This window comes from Gymnogyps californianus, chromosome 7 (assembly GCF_018139145.2).
Source record: "Gymnogyps californianus isolate 813 chromosome 7, ASM1813914v2, whole genome shotgun sequence".
NCBI classification, from domain to species: domain Eukaryota; kingdom Metazoa; phylum Chordata; class Aves; order Accipitriformes; family Cathartidae; genus Gymnogyps; species Gymnogyps californianus.
The window spans coordinates 30,045,657-30,064,345 of NC_059477.1; the positions used below are offsets into that span (position 1 = coordinate 30,045,657).

General features: G+C 41.7%; 1 protein-coding gene across 2 annotated transcripts in view; it reads left to right on the plus strand.

Annotated features, from left to right (window-relative positions):
- Positions 1-1,521: 1,521 nt before the first annotated feature.
- Positions 1,522-18,689, plus strand: part of EPB41L5 (erythrocyte membrane protein band 4.1 like 5) — a 57,037-nt gene continuing 39,869 nt past the window's right edge. For both annotated transcript variants that reach the window (XM_050899765.1, XM_050899767.1), the window contains exons 1-3: positions 1,522-1,577; positions 2,850-3,043; positions 13,441-13,545. In XM_050899765.1, coding sequence (XP_050755722.1) covers positions 2,864-3,043; positions 13,441-13,545 — 285 coding nt within the window. In that variant the 5' untranslated portion in view covers positions 1,522-1,577; positions 2,850-2,863. The remainder of the gene's footprint in view (positions 1,578-2,849; positions 3,044-13,440; positions 13,546-18,689) is intronic.

Sequence of the window (18,689 nt, forward strand, 5' to 3'; positions counted from 1 at the left end):
TACTGGGAGCAAGCATAGTCCCTGCTCCTCTGATAAAAAGTATCTAAATTCCCCTGTTTTGTGATTTATGTTCTTGAGTAAATAACGAGGCACGAACCTGAATCTCGCATTGCCCCTAAGCTTGCCTTGCTCCTTCTGCTTGTGGCAGGAGGATTGCTCTGTTGTCAACACAGGGGTGCTAAAATAACTGACGTTTAACATTAAAATCAGCCTGTTGCTTCATCAGCAAATGCTGGGCAATTACCTGGCAGCTCTTTTTTTTGCCATTTCAGCAAATGACATCAAGATAACTCGATGTATGTTCGGGCACTGGAGCTGATTTTGCGATAGCAGTGTGCTCACGTGTGTTTCATTATGCCAGTTCCTCTGCGTGGCAGGTGAGTGACTGGTTATCTCGGCCCGCGTTTCATAACTGAGTGTAGAAAATGTTACCGTTAGCAAAAGCGGTCCCAGTAACAACCCAAAGTGTCTGCTTTCCCCGACTGTTACACAGGCTGGATTCCCAGTTATCCTGGGATTTTGAAGGAGTCTGGAGCTTGTTTACCCAGAGCAGTGTCACTGTTAGTTGAGCGGTATACTTCGCAAGCAGAGTTTATATTGCCTTCTGTTTATATTGCCTTTCCTGAGGTTTTCTATTTGGAGATCTCAAATACTAGCTTAAACACAAATATTGATGTACTCAAAAAAATACAGCGAAGCGCAGCCCTTTGTAATTGCTGCGGCTAACGCCAGTGAGCAGGGCTTTTCCCCTTAGACTGGAGTAACAAGAAAAATGATAAAAGTATAGATCACTGGGACAAACTGTATTTGTATTTTCAAAGCACATTAGAATACAAACTGCGTTTTGTCGTCATAATCTTATTTCAGTGTGTAAATACTAACAGTGTTAGTTTGTAGATGGTTCTGCTTTACTTAATACATTGCTACAGTTAATCCTTTCAGGCAGCGTTTAGAGAGGCGATTTTCTTCTAAACTTAATGGTTTAAGAGTGCGTTTGCCTGAGGCTTCTTGTCACTGCTGGCCAGCGGAGGACTTGTTACCGTTCTGGCTGAGCCGCTGAGGGGAACTTCCACTCCGTGTTAGCAAAAATTCCAGAAATTTTGCGAAATGATTTGAAAGCCATCCCGAAGGCTCCAAACGAAGTGCCGCTTCCTTAGAGGGTTTCCTGATCGCCCCTGTTTCACCACGAGGCCCTTGTCCGGCCCGGACCCTCTCCGCCCCCCCGCCGCCGGTCCCACACCGCCTTTGGCGCCGGGCTCCACGCCGCGGTGACCGCGGTGCCGGCGCTGGCCGGGCGGCGCCCGCTGCCTCCTCCCGCCTCCCGTCCCCCTCCCCGGGCAGCACATGGGCCCCGCCGCCCCCCGCGGCGGTCCTCCGCTGGGCGAAACCACCTGGCTCGGGGCGGGGGCGCCCCTTCTCCACTGGGCTCCGCCCCTTTAAAGGGGCGATGTCCTACTGCGCGGCGCGAACGGGGGCGCTCTGTTTACCGTCTGCCTGCCGCTTTCCTTCCCTGTCGCCCTTCTCCTCCATCTTCGCTGCCGTGCCGAGCGCGAGAGAGCAGCAGCGGAAGCTGCCAGGTGAGTAAGCGTAGGACAGGAGGAAATGGACGGCGAGTCGTTGCCCGTTTAAGGGCCTCCCACATCGCTCCGCCATGTTCGGAGGCCCGCCCTCTCCCGGGGGCTCCCTCACAGCCCCCTCCCCGCCCGCCCCCAGGGCCTTGAGGAGCCGCCGCGGGGACGTGCTCCCGCCGCCCCCGGCTCCGCCGTTCCCGCCGCCTGGGCCGCGGCGCCGCCCGCCAGGTGAGCGGCGCGGGGATCCCGCTGCGACCGCCGCCAGCCGCGCCACGGAGGGGCGGCGGCGCCGCGCCGGTGCCCCAGGGAGCGCGGCGGGGGAGGGCGCGGCGCGACCCCTGAGGCGAGGCCGCTGGGGAGGCGGGGCAGGAGCGGGGCCGCGGGCCGGGGTGGAGGCGGACGCCGGTCTCGGGGTGTTATGTAAGGGCAGGGGCGCCCGGCCGGCGTGGCCTGGGGAGGGGGATTTGAGCGGGGCGGGGGCCGTTCCTTGCCGGGGCTTCCCCCGGTGTGGCGGCCGGGCAGCGCCGGGTCTCGGCGCTCTGTGCTCGCGGTTTTGATCTGGGGAGAGCGGCCGGTTGTTGGGGCTCGGGGCTGACTCATCGCCGAGCTCCGGGTGTTTGCCGGGCTGGCGCTGCCGCGGCGGCCGGGGACCCGGGCGGCGGGAGGCGCCACCGCGGTGCCGGTGAGCGGCTGGGAGGCCGCCTTCCCTGCGCCGGCGGGCAGCCTCGGCCGCAGAGAGACGGGAACCGCCGTGCCCAAAAGGCGCTCGCCTGTCTGTGCGAAGCCTCTCCTTGAGAGGCTCGGCACCAAAGTCCCCGGTCTGTAAGCGAAGTGCTGGGGCGGGAAGGGCCGTTTATAACTTTTTTTCCGATGAGAGAGATGGAGTATGTCAGTCGAGAAGGTAGCTGGTGGTACGTAGTACTTAGTTGCTTTCTGGCTTTGAGAGAACATCGCTGTCTCGTTGGAAAGTGCAGTAGCATTTGTATTAATGAAAGATTGCAATTAATTGTATGAGGTCTACACAATCACTGGTTTTTTTCCTAACATACTTTCAGATTGTCCCAAAAATCACCCCAGCTGCCATCAAAGGTTTGAGCTGAGTTTTTTTCAAAGGAGCCAAAGACTGTGGGTATTTAAATCCAAAGAAGTGAAACGTCTGTTTGAATCTCTAGTAGTTCTTTATCAAAGTCTGGCATTTTCAAAGAACTTTAAATGCGGACTATTATTTTTCTTGTTTCTGTGAAAAACTAACATTAACGTGCTCTTTTTCTGTCTTAGATTTCATAGCAAAGATGCTGAGCTTTTTCCGTCGAACCCTTGGACGGCGGTCTATGCGTAAGCATGCGGAGAAGGAACGGCTAAGAGAGGCCCAGAGAGCTGCAACCCACATCCCTGCAGCTGGGGACGCAAAATCCATCATTACTTGCCGAGTAGCGCTGCTGGATGGAACAGATGTCAGCGTGGACTTACCGGTATGAGTGATGCAAGTTTGTTTTTTAACTACGATTGGCTTGGGTCAATCTGATTGTGCTCTTTGCTGTTTACAAGTTAGTAAAGGCATATCTATTTGTCGTAGCAACCGACCCTATGGCTTGATGTCCACTAAGTCACTGGTCGTAAAAAGGTAATGAAAGAATAGTTAACTTTGTTATTCACTGAAACTAGAGAGTGTTTTGTTAGATGTCATTGTGCCTTATATATTGAATGCTTTGTAGCATGTTAATGTAATTGTTGTGCCAAGGCTTAACTTAGAGAGGGTAACGTTTCGGATGAGTTGGGTTTTCTTTTCAGTGAGCTATGTATGCATCTTGAGAAGGAACGTTAATCTCTTGGTGTAACTCTGTTGAAGAGGAGGGATGAGCAGAAGTATTAGCAGTAATTTCTGCGTGGGTTTGTTTGTTTTGATTTTGTGTCAGGGATGGATGCAATTTTTAATGCTAACTTGAGAGGGGAGGGGAAGAGAAGAATTCTACTTCCTTCCCCTCCTCAGGGCAGATTATATAGTAGGGATTGTCTCATAGCATAGTGCTTTATTGGGAGTGAGGTGTTAGCCGCTGTTTTACATTTCTAAAGCTCCCTTAATATACACGTGTCTGTTCTGCTCTGCTTAATTATATACCTGGTTTTGGCCAACAGGATGAACAGTAGCAATAGAAATGATGTGCTCTGTTTTTCCATTATCAGGTGTTAGAGTTGTTAGTGACTTGTTTTGAGTTCACATAGCTGAGTTAGGAAGCTGTGGGTCTGCGAGACCTTCTGACTAGTTCCATAGGATTTTGACTGCAGTAACAGTTGCACTGACATTGGAGCTGCTGGCTAGAAAGACTGTGCGGAGCAGCCATTCTTGAAATGGCTTTTCTTTCCTCCCTTTCTTACTTTAAGCACAATTCTAGTGTGTTTATAATGCTAGGTAGTCTGAGGAAGGCTCAACTTGTTAGAGTATTGAGTGGTGGTGTTGACATAGTGAGCGGAAATAACTCCTGCAATATCCAGAAACCCAAATCTAGAGTTAAAGAAACAATTTGGCATCTTTATTTGCAAAATGACTATACAGATAGATGTTTATAGAGGGCAGTAAAACTAATTTGTACATCTCTGAAACAATATAATGAACATACCCGGTGCTGCTTGGTGCCTAGGATGTTTAATTTGAGGCCAGGAATGCCCACAAACACTTTATAGCAAGAGTTACACTTAAAAAGTACTCAAGTTTAAATTGGTGTCTCCACATAACTAGAGCAGTAATCTTTGGAGCTGGAGTTGGCTCTGTAGGCAAATTCCTGGTGCCTCTAACAACATTTCTAAGGCTTTGAGGAGCATAAATTGAACCTGAAGAGGTGTCGTGACCTGCCATCTGGACTATAAAACTTAGATCAGGGTGCAGTAGTAACTGTTTATTTCTACAGGAAACTTTTTTTACTCTTGCTTTTTTTTCTTCATAAGCCAAAATAAAGCCTTGTCTGTGGACATCTGTTATGAGTAACAGTAAACAAATATGCTAAATCTACATAGCTAGATGCAGTAATTACAGTGCATCGTCAGTGGCTGACACGTACCAGTTCCTTTGGTGATTAAAATACAATAAATTAAAAGTAGATTAAATGTTTCATTTCAGACTCCTTAGTGTGTTTGTTCTTGTGTCTCCACTTGCATCATTCATATTTTGGGGTTGACTCTGAAAGGGGGGGGAGACAGGATGAAGTGGAGGGTACAAAATCCTGGCAAAACAATATTGCTTTCTAAAATCTAAAGCTAAATTAAAAATACAAGTGTGTATATTGAGAGAGATATTTTTTTTCTTTTACAAAAACGTTCATTGAGAATTATCGTCCTCTTTGAGCTACGGTTTTTTCCAAGACTGGTTCTGTTACTTTGGCAGTAGATTTGGTTTAAAATGAACTCTTGTTATCTCAAAGAGGTGCCATTGGGTCTGCTGGTTCAGTTGTGCACAGTCCCATTGTCTACCTAAGTTCTGTGAAATTGTTTTATTAAAAAAATAAATAACAGAAAGTGTTTCTTAAGACTGAATCACTTAGCAAACAGGTTAGTTCATGGCCAGAGAAGGAGTTGTATTGGCAGGAGTGAATGCCGTACCTTTTTTAATCCATGGCTACATAAATACTTTACAGTGGCATAAGTTGTTGCTGCCACAGGAAGAAAAGATGTTGCTTTCATTATTGCATTTGTCCTTGTTTTCGCATACCCCTTGGCAGAAGAAACAGGTTTTTGGCAGCCAGGCAGTAAGCTAAGTCAAGAAAATGCTGTGGCTGAAAATAATCGATATAATTTTGTTATGTTAGTTTCCAGCTGGAGTGATTCTCCAATCTGGTTCCCCATGTGCCACCCCAAATGTGGTGAAGAAGCTTTTAGAGGCGGCATCAGGCTTATGCTTGCTTAAAATGCTTGTTGAGCTATACCCTTACAGTGAATTTGCTACTGAAAGAAGAGTATTCTGGAGTTACAGTCGTTCGTATAATTGAATCTGAGATTGCTGAATTTCTGTTTAAAGTAAAAAAAAAAAGGGGGAGCAAAAAAAAAAAACCCAACCACAGGGAACATTATCATGTAAGCCAAATGTTTCAGAGTCTTTTTAAGCAGCAGAGACTGATGTTTTTACAAATATTGACAATGAGACAGAAGGGACATGTTGTAAATGATGCAGTTGAGATTTAATTTATTAAAACACAGAGCCAGGATTTCAGCAGTAATTCTGCTTTTTGTCCACTGATCTTATCTATGGTGTCTGTCAAGCCACTTAATCTGTCTGCTCTTCTATTTCTTCTCTTGTTTTTAATTACAAAATTGCCTGACTTGAACTGTTCATCAAAGCTACAGTCCTATGCAGTACATAGATTGGATTCCTTTTAAGTATCTACTTATTTCATAGCCATGTCAATGACTGAGGAGTATCAGTCTTATGTATACTGTTTATTGTCACTTTGGTATGTTGAAAATGGGATGCATGAACTTCATGCGAGTTATCAGTGTTCTTTTGCAGCACATCGAAAGGTGTGGGTTTTTTTTCCCCATCTTGATCTCAGATTCTGAAGTTGTGTTTCAACCTGGTAGTTTTCCTCGTCTGTTACCACTATTTTGAAACTTTATGTTTGTCCAGATGCACTCAGTGATTTTGACAAACTTATCATACGCTTAGTGAAACACTAAGAAGCTTATTTTTTTTATCTATGAAAAGTTTTTATAAAATATATGGTGTCTGTTAACGGTGCTGCTGTTGCTGTTGGTCATCATACATGTTGTTTTACTGTTAACTTGCCACGATTTCAACTTGGACAAAAGTTGGGTTGTACTTTTTATTCTAATTGTTTAAGACCCATGGGTGGAATGTTTGCTTAGTGGTACCAGCCGTGAAAGGATAAGAACTCTGTTTTGCTGACATCCCCTGTCTTACTTTTAATCCTGTTCCCATGCAAAACTAAACTCCATTTTCCCCCACTGCACCTCTGGAATTCCCAAAAGCTCAAAAGCCATTGAACAGCCCTGGTTTAGTACCTGAAGACTCCATCAGCTCAGTCATACCAATCTGGGCTCCCAAGGGAATGCCTCAGCAGCTGGAATACTGGCGCTTCTGGTGGGGACGATTCGTGGGGAGAGGTTGGGGAGGGGGAGGGCGTCATACCAGTACTTTTCCTTGAAAGCTGTTTTTAATTGGGGTCACCAACAGCTTACGAAATACTTGTGAACAAAAATGTTTGTCAAGAATTTCAAATAAAGTGCTGTTTTGAGTACTGGAGGGCTCCAGAGGATTTTTAAATCGGAAGATCTAAAAATGGAGTATTTGTTGTAGAGATAGTCAGTTCTACACTATTCATAGTAATAATTAGGAGAGGGAAAAGATAACCTAGATAAAGGGGAAAAATGGCAAGATAAATAATATAAATTAACTTACAGGGATACACTTGGAATATGCACCTTTTTAAATTTGTGGATAGCTTTCTGGGGGGAACAAGGTCAGCCTTACAATAGCAACAGATAGTAAGTATGGCGTCTTATAGAAGCAGCACCGTACTTTGTGGAAGCCAGGGTGGTTTTGGTAAAAAAAACCTGACCCTGCTTAACCCACAATTTACATAATCTTCTCACGGATAATAGAGCGTTAATTGTATTCCAGTTTCTGTATGTGCAACCTAAGTTTTAGGCAAAAGCTTCCTGGTGGTATAAGGTGAAAGACACAAATTATGAGAATGGATGCTCTCCGAGTAGCTTTTCATCTTAGAGTATTCCTTACTTATGCATGCATGAAATTTAATATGGAGATTACAAAATGAGATGTTTTTGTCCTTATTATAATGAAGTGTCATTAAAACAAGGTCTTATATAAACCAGTCCAAGAGCTCTGTGGAATAGCAGGAATTAGCGAAGCTGTTAACAGTTTTGGAGTAATGCTTACAAAATAAGATAAAAAGGACTGTATTTGTAGTGATTATTTTAAATAAAATTAAGAAATCTGTCTAGAATGCCACAAATGTTGCCAGCAAATTGTTAATGAGTGCTGATGGCTTTTTGTGTGGAGGGAGATGATCTGTGTCAATCTGACTACAAGATCAGAGGTGAATTGTGATAGTTGTTTTTACTCAGTAATCCACTCTTTTTTTTTTTTTTTTTTTTTTTTTTTAAAAGCTTGTCGGATATTTGTGGCTACTTGCTGAGTATTTGTAGCTGTAAATATGAAATACAGAATGCTGTCTGTGGCACAGAAGCTGATTAAAAAGAAAATCTAGTAATGCTAAAAATATTGGAAAATCAGTCTTTGAATAAAATGAGTAATCTTAGTGTTCAAGGCTGGCTTTTAAATTTTCAAAATCTCAGCTGACAAAAGTAATGAGTAAATAAACATTTGCTTGTGTGTGTGTGTTGAGACTATAAAGTTTTGGATTAAAACTTTTTTCCCATGTGGTCTTTGTCTTAAACTATTGAAATGCTTTTGACTATTTGCTTAAACTACTGAAAGACCTTTAGGGGACTGAAACTGGAAAAATCAATCCTGAGCTGAGCGTTAAAAAGCAGAGGTGCTGTCTCTGTGGTGGAAGGGCGCCCAGCCGTAGTGCGGGTTGATCCAGTGCGTCCTGGGGTGCCAGATTTAAATGCATATTGAGATTGAATGTAAGACATATATAGTACCTGCTGTTTCAGCGCTTCTGAGCAGCAGCAGAATCACAGACTGCCTGTACTGAGTGCTGGGAGTCCAGTCGTTCTGGGTTAACGGCAGGTGAGTGTTTCAGGCGTGCAGCGATGCACAATGCCCTGGCGCGGCTGGAAGGGGAGGAAGGGAGCAGCTGGAAGTGAGCTGCGGCTGCTATCAGAATAATTTGTTTGGCCTGCAGTGTTTCTGGGGATGGTGCTGCAGGCTGGTTTAGTTGCCCGAAGGTTTAGCATTCCTAACTCGCAGCATAACAGCAAATTTTGTCTGAAGCCCTGCTTTCCCGCTGAACTGCCCCTGTAAAGAGCTCAAAGGCTGAGACTCTCATATGCTCTTAACCAGACTGCTCCTGAGAAATGTGCAGGTGCAACACCAAATAAAACTGAAATGTTTGAGAATATACTGGGGGGAGGTATTTAATCTTTAAACCTTAATGCTGGACAAACAGTTTGGATATATTCTGTATCAGAAAGAACATAAGGAAATAGATTCAGAAATGAATTAAATCAAATGTGTAGCCAGAAGATAGAAACTGTGTGGGAGAAGGAAAAAAAGAGACTTCTGGCAAAACAAACTGACAAGTGTGAATGTTTTGAATTTTTGTCTTTTTATGTATAGGGTCAATAAGCCTGGGCACAGTACATTAAAATCCTTCTATATAGTGTTCTGATAAATGTACAGTTATGATAGGTATTGAAATCAATTCTCCGTAAAAATTTTTGGGAGATGCCTTTTTCTTTCTCCAGAGAATAACAGAACAAAATGTTTAATCCCAAATGCTTATCTTCCTATAGTTGGGAGAGATTGAGTAAACAGAAGAATTGATAAGCTCTGTCTCTGGAGGTAGAAATTATTCTCTGCAGCCTTCCAGCCTGCAGGGTTTTTTACTCAGTACAAGAATATGTGGTACATGTTGTAAGAGGCTGGGGATAAACCAGAGAAGCAGAACTGGTGTTTTGCTGCCAGTGGCATCTTTAGGTGAAGGAGAAAATCGACTGGGGAGTTTGGAGAAGTTATTTGAAAGATTGATGCTTGGAGTTTGAGGAGAGGAGCAACTCCATTTGTAGGTCAGTACTTAAAGCCATAAGAAGATCAGAGTGATACAAATAATGTGTACTTCTAACACTGCCTTTGTAAAGATAAGGGATTTTAACCCTCCAATTCTCCAGCAAACCTTAACGGTGTTAACTATAGATACAGTTTTTATGATACTGAGATGAAATCTTTTTCCTTTAAAGCTCACTGTTGGAGCTTTCTCATGGCTTAGTTTTTCAAAACATGTCGTATGGGAGAAGGGGGACTAACTTCATAGAAAATGGACAGGCTCATCTGCTGCTCCCACACTGCCATGGTCTGCAAACGTGCATAGGTGACATCCTAGCAACTGGGTAGCTGTAAATCCTGAATAGGGGTCCCTAGCTTCTCTGGGGGGTAAACGGGGTCTTTCTGAGGAAACTGGTATGAATGTGAATGGTAACCCTCTTAATGAGTTGACAAAAAACAGGAAGGGAGGTTTTTGCCCTTCAGTAGCTACTGAGGCAATAGCTGCTGTTAATTATTGTTAATAAGCAATATTAGCATAATCATTTGAAGAAGTCTTCTGACAGAAAAGTACAGCTGCAAAGACACAAGGGATGATAAGTCTCATGAAGGTAAAGCCTATTAATCTCTTTTTTCAGAGTTCATCCTATATAGGGACCTCCTTTTCTTCACAAAGAAAAGAAATAAAGAGGAGAAAAATTCTTTTCTGGTAAGCATTTTAGTTAGTAAATGCATTAGGTGGGCGTTTTGGTTTTATTTTTTTCAAGTTTTGGAAGTTTGAAGTACTTCACTGTGATTAAAAACCTGATAAAAACCTTAAAAAGTGAGCCATTCAGCTGGTGCCTGCCCAGCACAAGGGTTTCATCCCCAGCTGTTGTAGGCCCATGTTGCTTCACCAGCGCTGGTCTGTACTGGCTGCTGCTAGTACTGAAAATGGCTTTTACATCAGACAGGCAAGTTGTGGAGCACTCAGTTGCTGGCTTATGCTCTTGAATGCACATCCATGAAAAAACCTTTACCTCTGAGACCATGAGAAGAGGGTATAAATGCTGCCTCTCTAGTTTTAGGCAGTGACTGAGATGCCTGAGCCAAGGTGAATGTCTCTGTATCATCTTATCCCAATGATGAAGGGACAAACCAGCCTGTGGAGGTGAACACCAGAGTTGGCTTTACCCAGCCTTGCTGCTGAGCTACCGAGGTTAAGTCCAGCCTTTCTAACACCTAGTCAGCCAGCAATTGCAGTTATTAAGAGCAGCATGAGATGTCATTAGGGCATAGATGGGAGCATCCCTTCCATTCGGGGTGGGGGTGGGGGGCACGATTCATGCCAAAGGGATCAAAAGATGCTTTTACCTCATTCCAAAGTGTGGCAAAACCACTAGATGACCTGCCCTATATAAATGATATATTTTATTTACGTTTCCAAGTTCAGTTGCTGATTCTCCTGCTGTGAGATGTTTGCTGTTGCTCCCTGCAGAGTACAGCAAACTGTGTGAATCAAGTAGTCAGGTTTTACAGAATTACAGACCCATGAGGAGTTTAATTTGTGCCCTGAAGGGAGGACAAGCCACTGGCTGGACTGCTTGTGAGCGGAGTCATTAATAGTTCATCGGTAACCATTAAGCAGCTTGAAAATATTTGTCCTTTGAGAGTAACCTGAGCTCTGCTGCAAGGAAAAGAAAGGGGGGGGAGCATGGAATAGCAGCAGGATGAAAAGGTAATTTAAATTGAATGTTGCTATTAGAAAGTTAGGGTCATTTTTCACCAGACACAATATCTTTGCTGTGTCTTTTGAAAACACTTGAGATTGCAGTTTTATTGAATACAAAGAAATTAATTTTGATTCATAAAAATTGACCAGTTACAAAGCAATAATATTTTTGATTGCCATTTGTTTAAATGTAAGGAGGAAGGACTTTAGTAAGGCTTTAAGAAAGTGTTTGAATTTAACATTAAAGCACGTGTGAAACTTTTGCTGACTTGCAAAAATTTAAGTCAGAAAACAACCAGTAGTGCTACAAATCTTTCCACAGCCGCTCCAGTGCTTTTCTTCACGGACTTTCTCCCACATTAGTTATTCTGGGTCCACTTAATCTTTGAGTCCTTTGCTAAGATTACTGAAATGGTGAACATGCTTTGAAACTAATTTGACGCTGCAGAATTTTGAACAATAGTAAGTTTTGGTTGTTGGTAGTCGAGATAGTATGTGTAGTAATTCCAGGCTCACGTTAAAGTGCTCCATTGCCTGTCCCCGGGAGGGAATTTGGCTAATTGGTTAATTACAGTTTTAAAAGATGACTTACTGAGGAATTGAGAAGGATCTAAAATGTTCTGCTCAATAAGGGGAGATTTTCCTGTAGTTTTGGATGAGCTGCAGAAAGCTTCATGCAAAATAAAACATTTTTCTAGTTTTGCTGTTGCAAATGCTGAATTGATTTCACTTGTATTAGTATATCTTCTTGTTTAAGCAGAAGATGAAGATATCCTGTGCTGAGAGAAAATATCAACAGTTCAATGCCTTGCTCTTTCAAGAAAGAGGCTACAGACTCCAATAGTGGAAGAAATGTGTGGTTTTATATGTAGGCGATTTGCCTTAAGGCTTCTGTTAGAAGAGTCTTGCTAGTGTTTAATAAATCTGCTATTGCCTGAGAAGTACTTTTTCTTGAAGTCGACAGAAAAAACTTGCCCTGAATGAGTTTGATGAGGTCTATATCTCAGCATTTTCATTATACAACATTTTGTAGATGCTGCGTGTATGTGAAATTGCCTTCTGTTCCCCCTACCTCCCCCAATACTTGGAAATAAATAACTGTGGGAAAACTTGCTTAGGCAGGTTCAGTTTACAGACTTTTCTGAGATTCTGCTTTGAGCTGTGAAATGTCATGTTGGATTTAACTAACGCATTGAGTAAACCAATGATTATGATTGCAAAGTTGAATATAAAATATCTGAAGATCAGGGTAGAGGAAGGAGGCAAAAATTATGCATGCTGCTTTACTTACATGGATATTACTTGGTGATTAAACCAGATTATTCTGAGAATAAGAATTCTGGCTGGCCTGGAATTTTGAGAGGTGGACTAAATCTGCTTATTAGTAGCTTACTAAAAATATGCTTAGAAAGTTAGCCCACTTCTCAAGTTGTGAATGTATAAATATTAAGATAAAAGATTGCAAGATGATAGCATTATGGAAATAGAGAAATCCTTAAACTGCTTGCAGAGTAAGCATAAATCCTTTCTGCATTTCTTTGCATTTAAAAATATTTCTTTTCAATGCCGTGACTTGTACTCTGACCTACTATTTTATTAATGTATTTTTATTACATTTAGCCATCTCAGGTATTACTGTTAAGCTTTTCCTTCAGTGTATTACTATAAAGGAGTTCATAGCATGAAAAATGTATGTAGTGTAGAAACAGCCCAGTGCTATTTACATGCCTTCTCTTTAAAAACAGCTGTTTAATTTTTTTAGATCATCACTGTAAAAATGATGTTTACTTGGGGCCAGAACTAAGGTTTTTCATAAATTATGTGTGAGCATATGCGGTTGCTTTTTGCACCTACAAGTGAGTTTTATGAACTTACTTTTGTAAATGTGTTATCTAAGTACTATTTGTTAAAGCTGCTTGCCCCAGGCTGTTTCCTGGCAGTTGTTAAAAGCACTTGCTAATGGAATGCTATATCCTAGTTCAATATGCTTTGCTACCTGCTTCAAAACTGGTGAATTGCCTAGATAACAGAGTAGTAAATTCGTAAGCAATTTGCTGTACTTTGCTCTGAAAATTTTCCAGTGCATTAGTTATTGCAATTGTACTAGCTATATTTCCAGTTCTGTTGAACTTTGGTGAGTAAGGAAAGCCTAAAAGGGACAATGATAAAATGACGTTTTAACACCGTGTTCTGCAAGTCAATGTTGACATTTTCCAAAAAAGGAGATTATACAAGTCCTTTAAGGATATTATGTGTGCTTCTTGTGGGGTGTACATTTGCCTTTAAGAAAAATAGCCATCAAAAAATATGAGAGAAAACAATAATTTCCACATTGTATTTTCAGAAACTTAATTTTGGGATTCTCTTACTTTTGGAATTACAATATAAAGTATGCCTAGAAGAAGGTAGATGCTACAATAAATCTACCTGCTAAGTACTAAATCCTTTTATATTTTCAGAAAAAAGCCAAAGGCCAGCTCCTGTTTGAACAAATCATGTATCATCTGGACCTTATAGAAAGCGACTACTTTGGATTAAGGTTCATGGATTCCGCACAAGTGGCAGTGAGTAGCAGTGCTTTTCTTTTTTCTTTTTTTTTTTTTTAAGCAACAGTCTAAAAGTTAAATCTTAATATTGACAAAAATGCTATAAGAAAACTGCCTTTTTCGAGTTAAGTTTTGTGCAGAAGCTTTATGGTGTGTTAGTTTAAGTGACCCCAAGTTTAATTCCACCTCGAGCACTCTAACGTATTACAACGCTGTTGTCTCTTCCTTTCTTGTCTTTCATTTGTTCCTGTCACACCTTCTGTTGTCATTAGGCAGGCTGGTCCAGTAGGACCCCAGAGCCTGGCAGATCATGTAGAAATTCTTGATGCTGCTGATGCAGAGAGGAAAGGGCAAAACTAGCGTGTGTGCTTGGTCCTTTGTTGTTCTACAGAGTGGAGAAAGTTTTCCTTTGCCAATACCATCAACTTTCTCATCAGCAAATTGTTAATGTCTGCTTGGGAAATAATCTTGTCAAGAGGGGTGTACCTTTGATTTGCTCAAATCAGTTGTGACTCAGACCTGCAACTAGAAATTTTTGGGAGGATATAGGTGTGTTTGTATGTACCAGACAGTTTGAGTAGAGGGTTCTTGCAAGCCTGAGTTTGTTTGTGAAGTTTGTGGTGTGTTTGTAAAAATGTGACTGCTTTTGAAAATAGAAGCAGAGCATCATTTGTCAGAAGCAACCATAGTTCTTTCACTTGTGGGCTGTGCAGTTTTATACAGATACTTCTTATGGCCAAGTGCTTAATCCTGCCCACAAGGATAGCTGCAAGTTAAGTGAGGTGTGAGACAAGGAGTGGATTTTTGTCTCTGTCCTGTGACCCTGTAGCTTAGACCTGTATTCACTTATCCTAACACCCCCAGGTAGAATGAGAAATGAGTTTTCATACTGTGTATGTCAATCTTACTTGTTAGATGTGTGACCTAATTGTTTCTGTGTTTCAAGTCCCCTTCAGAATTATTTCATGATTAGGATGGCAGAGTGGAAGCACAGACAGTTGCTGCTGAGCTAAATACCTGAATTGTTTGAGGTCAGCATACAAAATGGAGGCAATGACATATATTCCTTTACTTCTGTGAGGGTCTATGTCCAGAACAATTTGAAGGTGACATCTTAATTGTTACAGCTTTGTACAATGGCAAAAAAACTCCCCAAGCTTGAATCTTTGAAAGAAGCTGACAGCTTTGGACACAATGTTATCCACCCCAAAGCTCACTTATAACCTGATGGCTTCTTTTCAAAATTATTGCGATTGAGTTTGATGCTTAGCTTGTAATTGTAGAGAATGTTCTCTTCAGAGAAAATACTTCGTGTTCAGCATCTGAAGCAAACTTCATGGCTAGCGGGATTAGCTGCTGCTGGGCTGCAGTTCCCAGTAGTGAAAGTGGTCTTAAACCTCTTGCAGAACAGAGACGTTTAAGGAGAAAGACTGTTACACTAACAGAGGGATGTGATTCAGAACCATGCATACCTCCTACCAACAGAAATTAGAAAACAGCCCATTGCATACCATTTTATATTTATAAAAATCATGTTAGCTGTGTTAAGCATGTGCAGTCTAGGATGCTGAGTATTGATAGTGAATGAATCCATTGCATTTATCTTTTTGCTTCAGGAAAAAAATAATCTGTACATTTTAGGTATCCTAACTCAATTTCTGCCATGTGGCTTCTGAAGTATTTCTGTGTGCCTCTAGGATCTCGTAAGAGTTCACAGTAGGTTGGTTATAATTGGTGAAACTATGTGTATGGTAAACTTTTTTCTCTTACTGTTCTGTTAGCAAATAACATCATTTCATCTTGAAATGGGGAAATAAGAGTTAATCTTTTCTGCCTCAGCACTGTCTCATGGCTTGCTTTTGTCCAGCGAATTGTTACTTCCAGTCCAGACAGCACCTGATTGAGTATTTGATAGTACACAATCTACCAGGTACAAGGGATTTCGAACTTGGTTTGCTTCCTTTTCTTAACTGCGTGTGACTGAAAAGAGGCAGAGTAGAGATAACAATCTGTTTAAACTGGACTTTAATGATACACGCTGTATAACAAAGCAGAAGATTGCATTTTGCCGGAAGAGCTGAATACAACACCCAGAGATAATTGCTTTAAGAAATGAAGAACTGTTGTGATGGCAGCCGTTCTTGCAAAGAGGAGCTGGCCCATTCTAGCAGAAACCCAATCTGCAGCTGGAAACAGAGACTAATCGAGTGACTTGTCAAAGATTATTCAGGAGACCTGTTAAATAAACAGTGCAAGAATCCAGTCCCTTACTGTGGACAGAATTGTCTGCTGGCTCTGAAGGAGATAATCTTTCTGCTACCCAATTTAAATCTAAGTATATTGCCTTACTAGCTAGTTGCACCTAGTGATATAAAAACACTGGCAAACTAGCAACATGTAGCTAAATAAAAAATTTAGAAATTCCCCACTTGTTTTAACTACAAATGAGTTTTCAATAGATTCATTTTGAACAACTGAAGGATAGCTTTTTTTTCTTCTTTTGAGCTACTGAAGTGATTAGTAGTTAGGTGTTTGAGTTTATGATGTACTGGAGAGTGGGGGGAACCCAGATAATACAAACTCTTCCTGACATTTTGGATTTTAGAATTCAAATACTAGCTTCTTTGAAGAAGTTCTTGAAACAATTAGTGAAGTGTAAGGATTGTTGTTTTCATGTGATTTCTGTATTCACAGCTAGTCTGATGGTTAGGAACAGATTCCCCCCAAGTAAGAAGCAGGAGATGGCAAAAGGAGTTATTTGCAAGATTGTCCACCATGTATCGGACTTGGTCTGGCAGCCCAGGGAACAGGCTATTGTTAATTTGAGTAACTGTGATTCAGGCTGACAATGAACAGCACAGCATGTCCAGTGACACAAAAGATGAAGATTGCTGTTAACTTGTTGGGCTGTTTGGCTTTTCCTCTAGCAATGCTGGAGAGATGTTTTTAGTCAGGAGGCATTGAACATTTAACAGGTGGCAAATTTCAAATTCTACCGTACAGGTTGCAAGTATCAAATACTTGCTCTTCCCAATGGAATTGTACAACACATTGGTTTGTAACCCTGGCAGTTTTATCTAATGTAGTGCTTAATGCTGAAAATTATTTGTATAGCATTGCACTAAGTATGCACCCATTAATCCCATAAAGTATGGGACCAGTTTTAGCCTCACCGTCTTACTAAAAAACCCCCTTGTTTACCCTACCTTCTTGAAATGTTACTGGGTTTTGGGGGTTTTTGTGTGTGTTTTGTTTTGTTTTTTAAATTTCTGAAGCAACAAACTGTTTTAGTAAGGACTTCCAGTACTCTGTGCAGCCTGTTGTTCATATTGCTTTTTGTTTAGCTAACTTTATCTCTGGATTTCAGCAGTAGACTGTGCTGAGCAAACTCTCATCAAAACGTAAACTTTTTGCCAGGTCCACCTGAATTCCATTTTAATCACTTGGAATAAATCTTAAGTTTCCTGATGTCTGTGTGTGTCCATGCATGTGTTGGTTTTGGGGTTTGGTTTCGTTTTTTTTTTTCTCCCCCCTCCATTTAAAAGCAGTTCTGTTTCCCTTCTTCCACGCACACCCTTACCATTCAGACGGAGCTCCTATAGGCAGCGATGGTAAGAGCTGAGCAGAGTAAAACGCTATCAGTGCCTGTCGCGGGCCTCTCAGTTGCCTTCCCATGGAATGTGGAGGAGATGAGAGAAAACAGGAGACTGATGAAACAGGCGTGGACAGCCAGTCCTGGAGCCTAGAAATGACTCTCTTTTGCCATTCCTGTATCTACATCACCTGCAAGCCTCCAAGTAGTTTGTGTGTTTTTGTGGTGGAGGAAGGAGTAAGTAAACTGTCTCTTACAGCAAGTGAGTTTATGGAATAGGAAGAGAGATTGTATTGTTTTCTTAAAGAAACAACAAAAAAAATTGCTCAACTCCATTTTGCTGGTAGTGTAAGCAAAGTTGACATAAATATTTGCTTCGTTCTTCCTTAAGCTTCCTGCTTTATTTTAAAAATATATTGGATACATTTCAGATAGCTTTCTGTAGCTACTTTGTTTTAATAGGTAATGAGAGCATTTTCAGCTGTGTGAACAGCAGCAGTAGATGGTTCAGTTGTTCTGATCTGCAGCTAATATATCAATCATTGCATATCCTGGCTGTCTTACAGGCTGACTTTACACACTCTCTGCAGAAGGCAGGGCTGCTCTGAAGACAGGAATGTGTTTGCACTTGGCATTGCAACCTGAAAATACCGGTTCTTTCTCATACCCCTGTTGCTTTTCTGTCCTCCATGGGGCCCACTGTGAAATTTATGGCACATAGTTTAACGAAAGGAGTGTTACTAAGTATATAATTCATCTGTATTAGTTGCAAGGTGACAATTGGGGTTGATCAAATGAGGTGGTGTTGCCTGGGCATTGTGAACCGTGCAGGACATGGTGTGCTAGGTAGTTTGCTCTGGCTGTTGAGTCAATGCAATTATGTTGAATAGGGTGCCGTGTTTACTGTTTAACTGAGTCACCTCCTTTGGAGGAGGGAGCTGTTCAGTATGCACAGCACTTGGAAGGAGGTCTCTACCGCTAGCTGTATGTTAGCTTTCCAGCTTTATCTTTAATTTCTGGTATAAGCTCTTCAGCAGTGAGAGTATATGCAATTATTTCAGGGAGCATAGCGTATACGTGTAGATGTTTCTTGCAACCTGCCATCTATAGCTTAATTTTCACATGCTGTTGTATGCAGTATAAGTGAAGCCTTTATTTTGGCTTCACATCCAGTATATAGCTTATAATTAGCATTAGTAGGTAAGGCAGTAATTTCTGTCCTCCCATGTGACAATTGCTGAAATGTCAGATGTGAATAGATTTTGGAGAATTAAGTAGAGCTGACCCTTATGTTCGGACATAGACAGCTTTGCTGTTATGACACTTGAGTCATCTAAAGAAAATGCCCAAAAGCCAACAATATTTATTTTGTCTCTCACGTTCCACCCCAAGTGGACATCACAAACAGCTGAGTGCCAGAGTCTCCAGCTATGATTTATGCTCTCTGGCACATTGTTACTGGCTGACCTACTAACGTGTGAATTAAGTGTTTGTTTGTTTGGACAGGATGAAAACTTTAGTAATTAAAGTGGTTTGTCAGTACGTTTGGGTTTTTGGGTTTTTTGGGGTT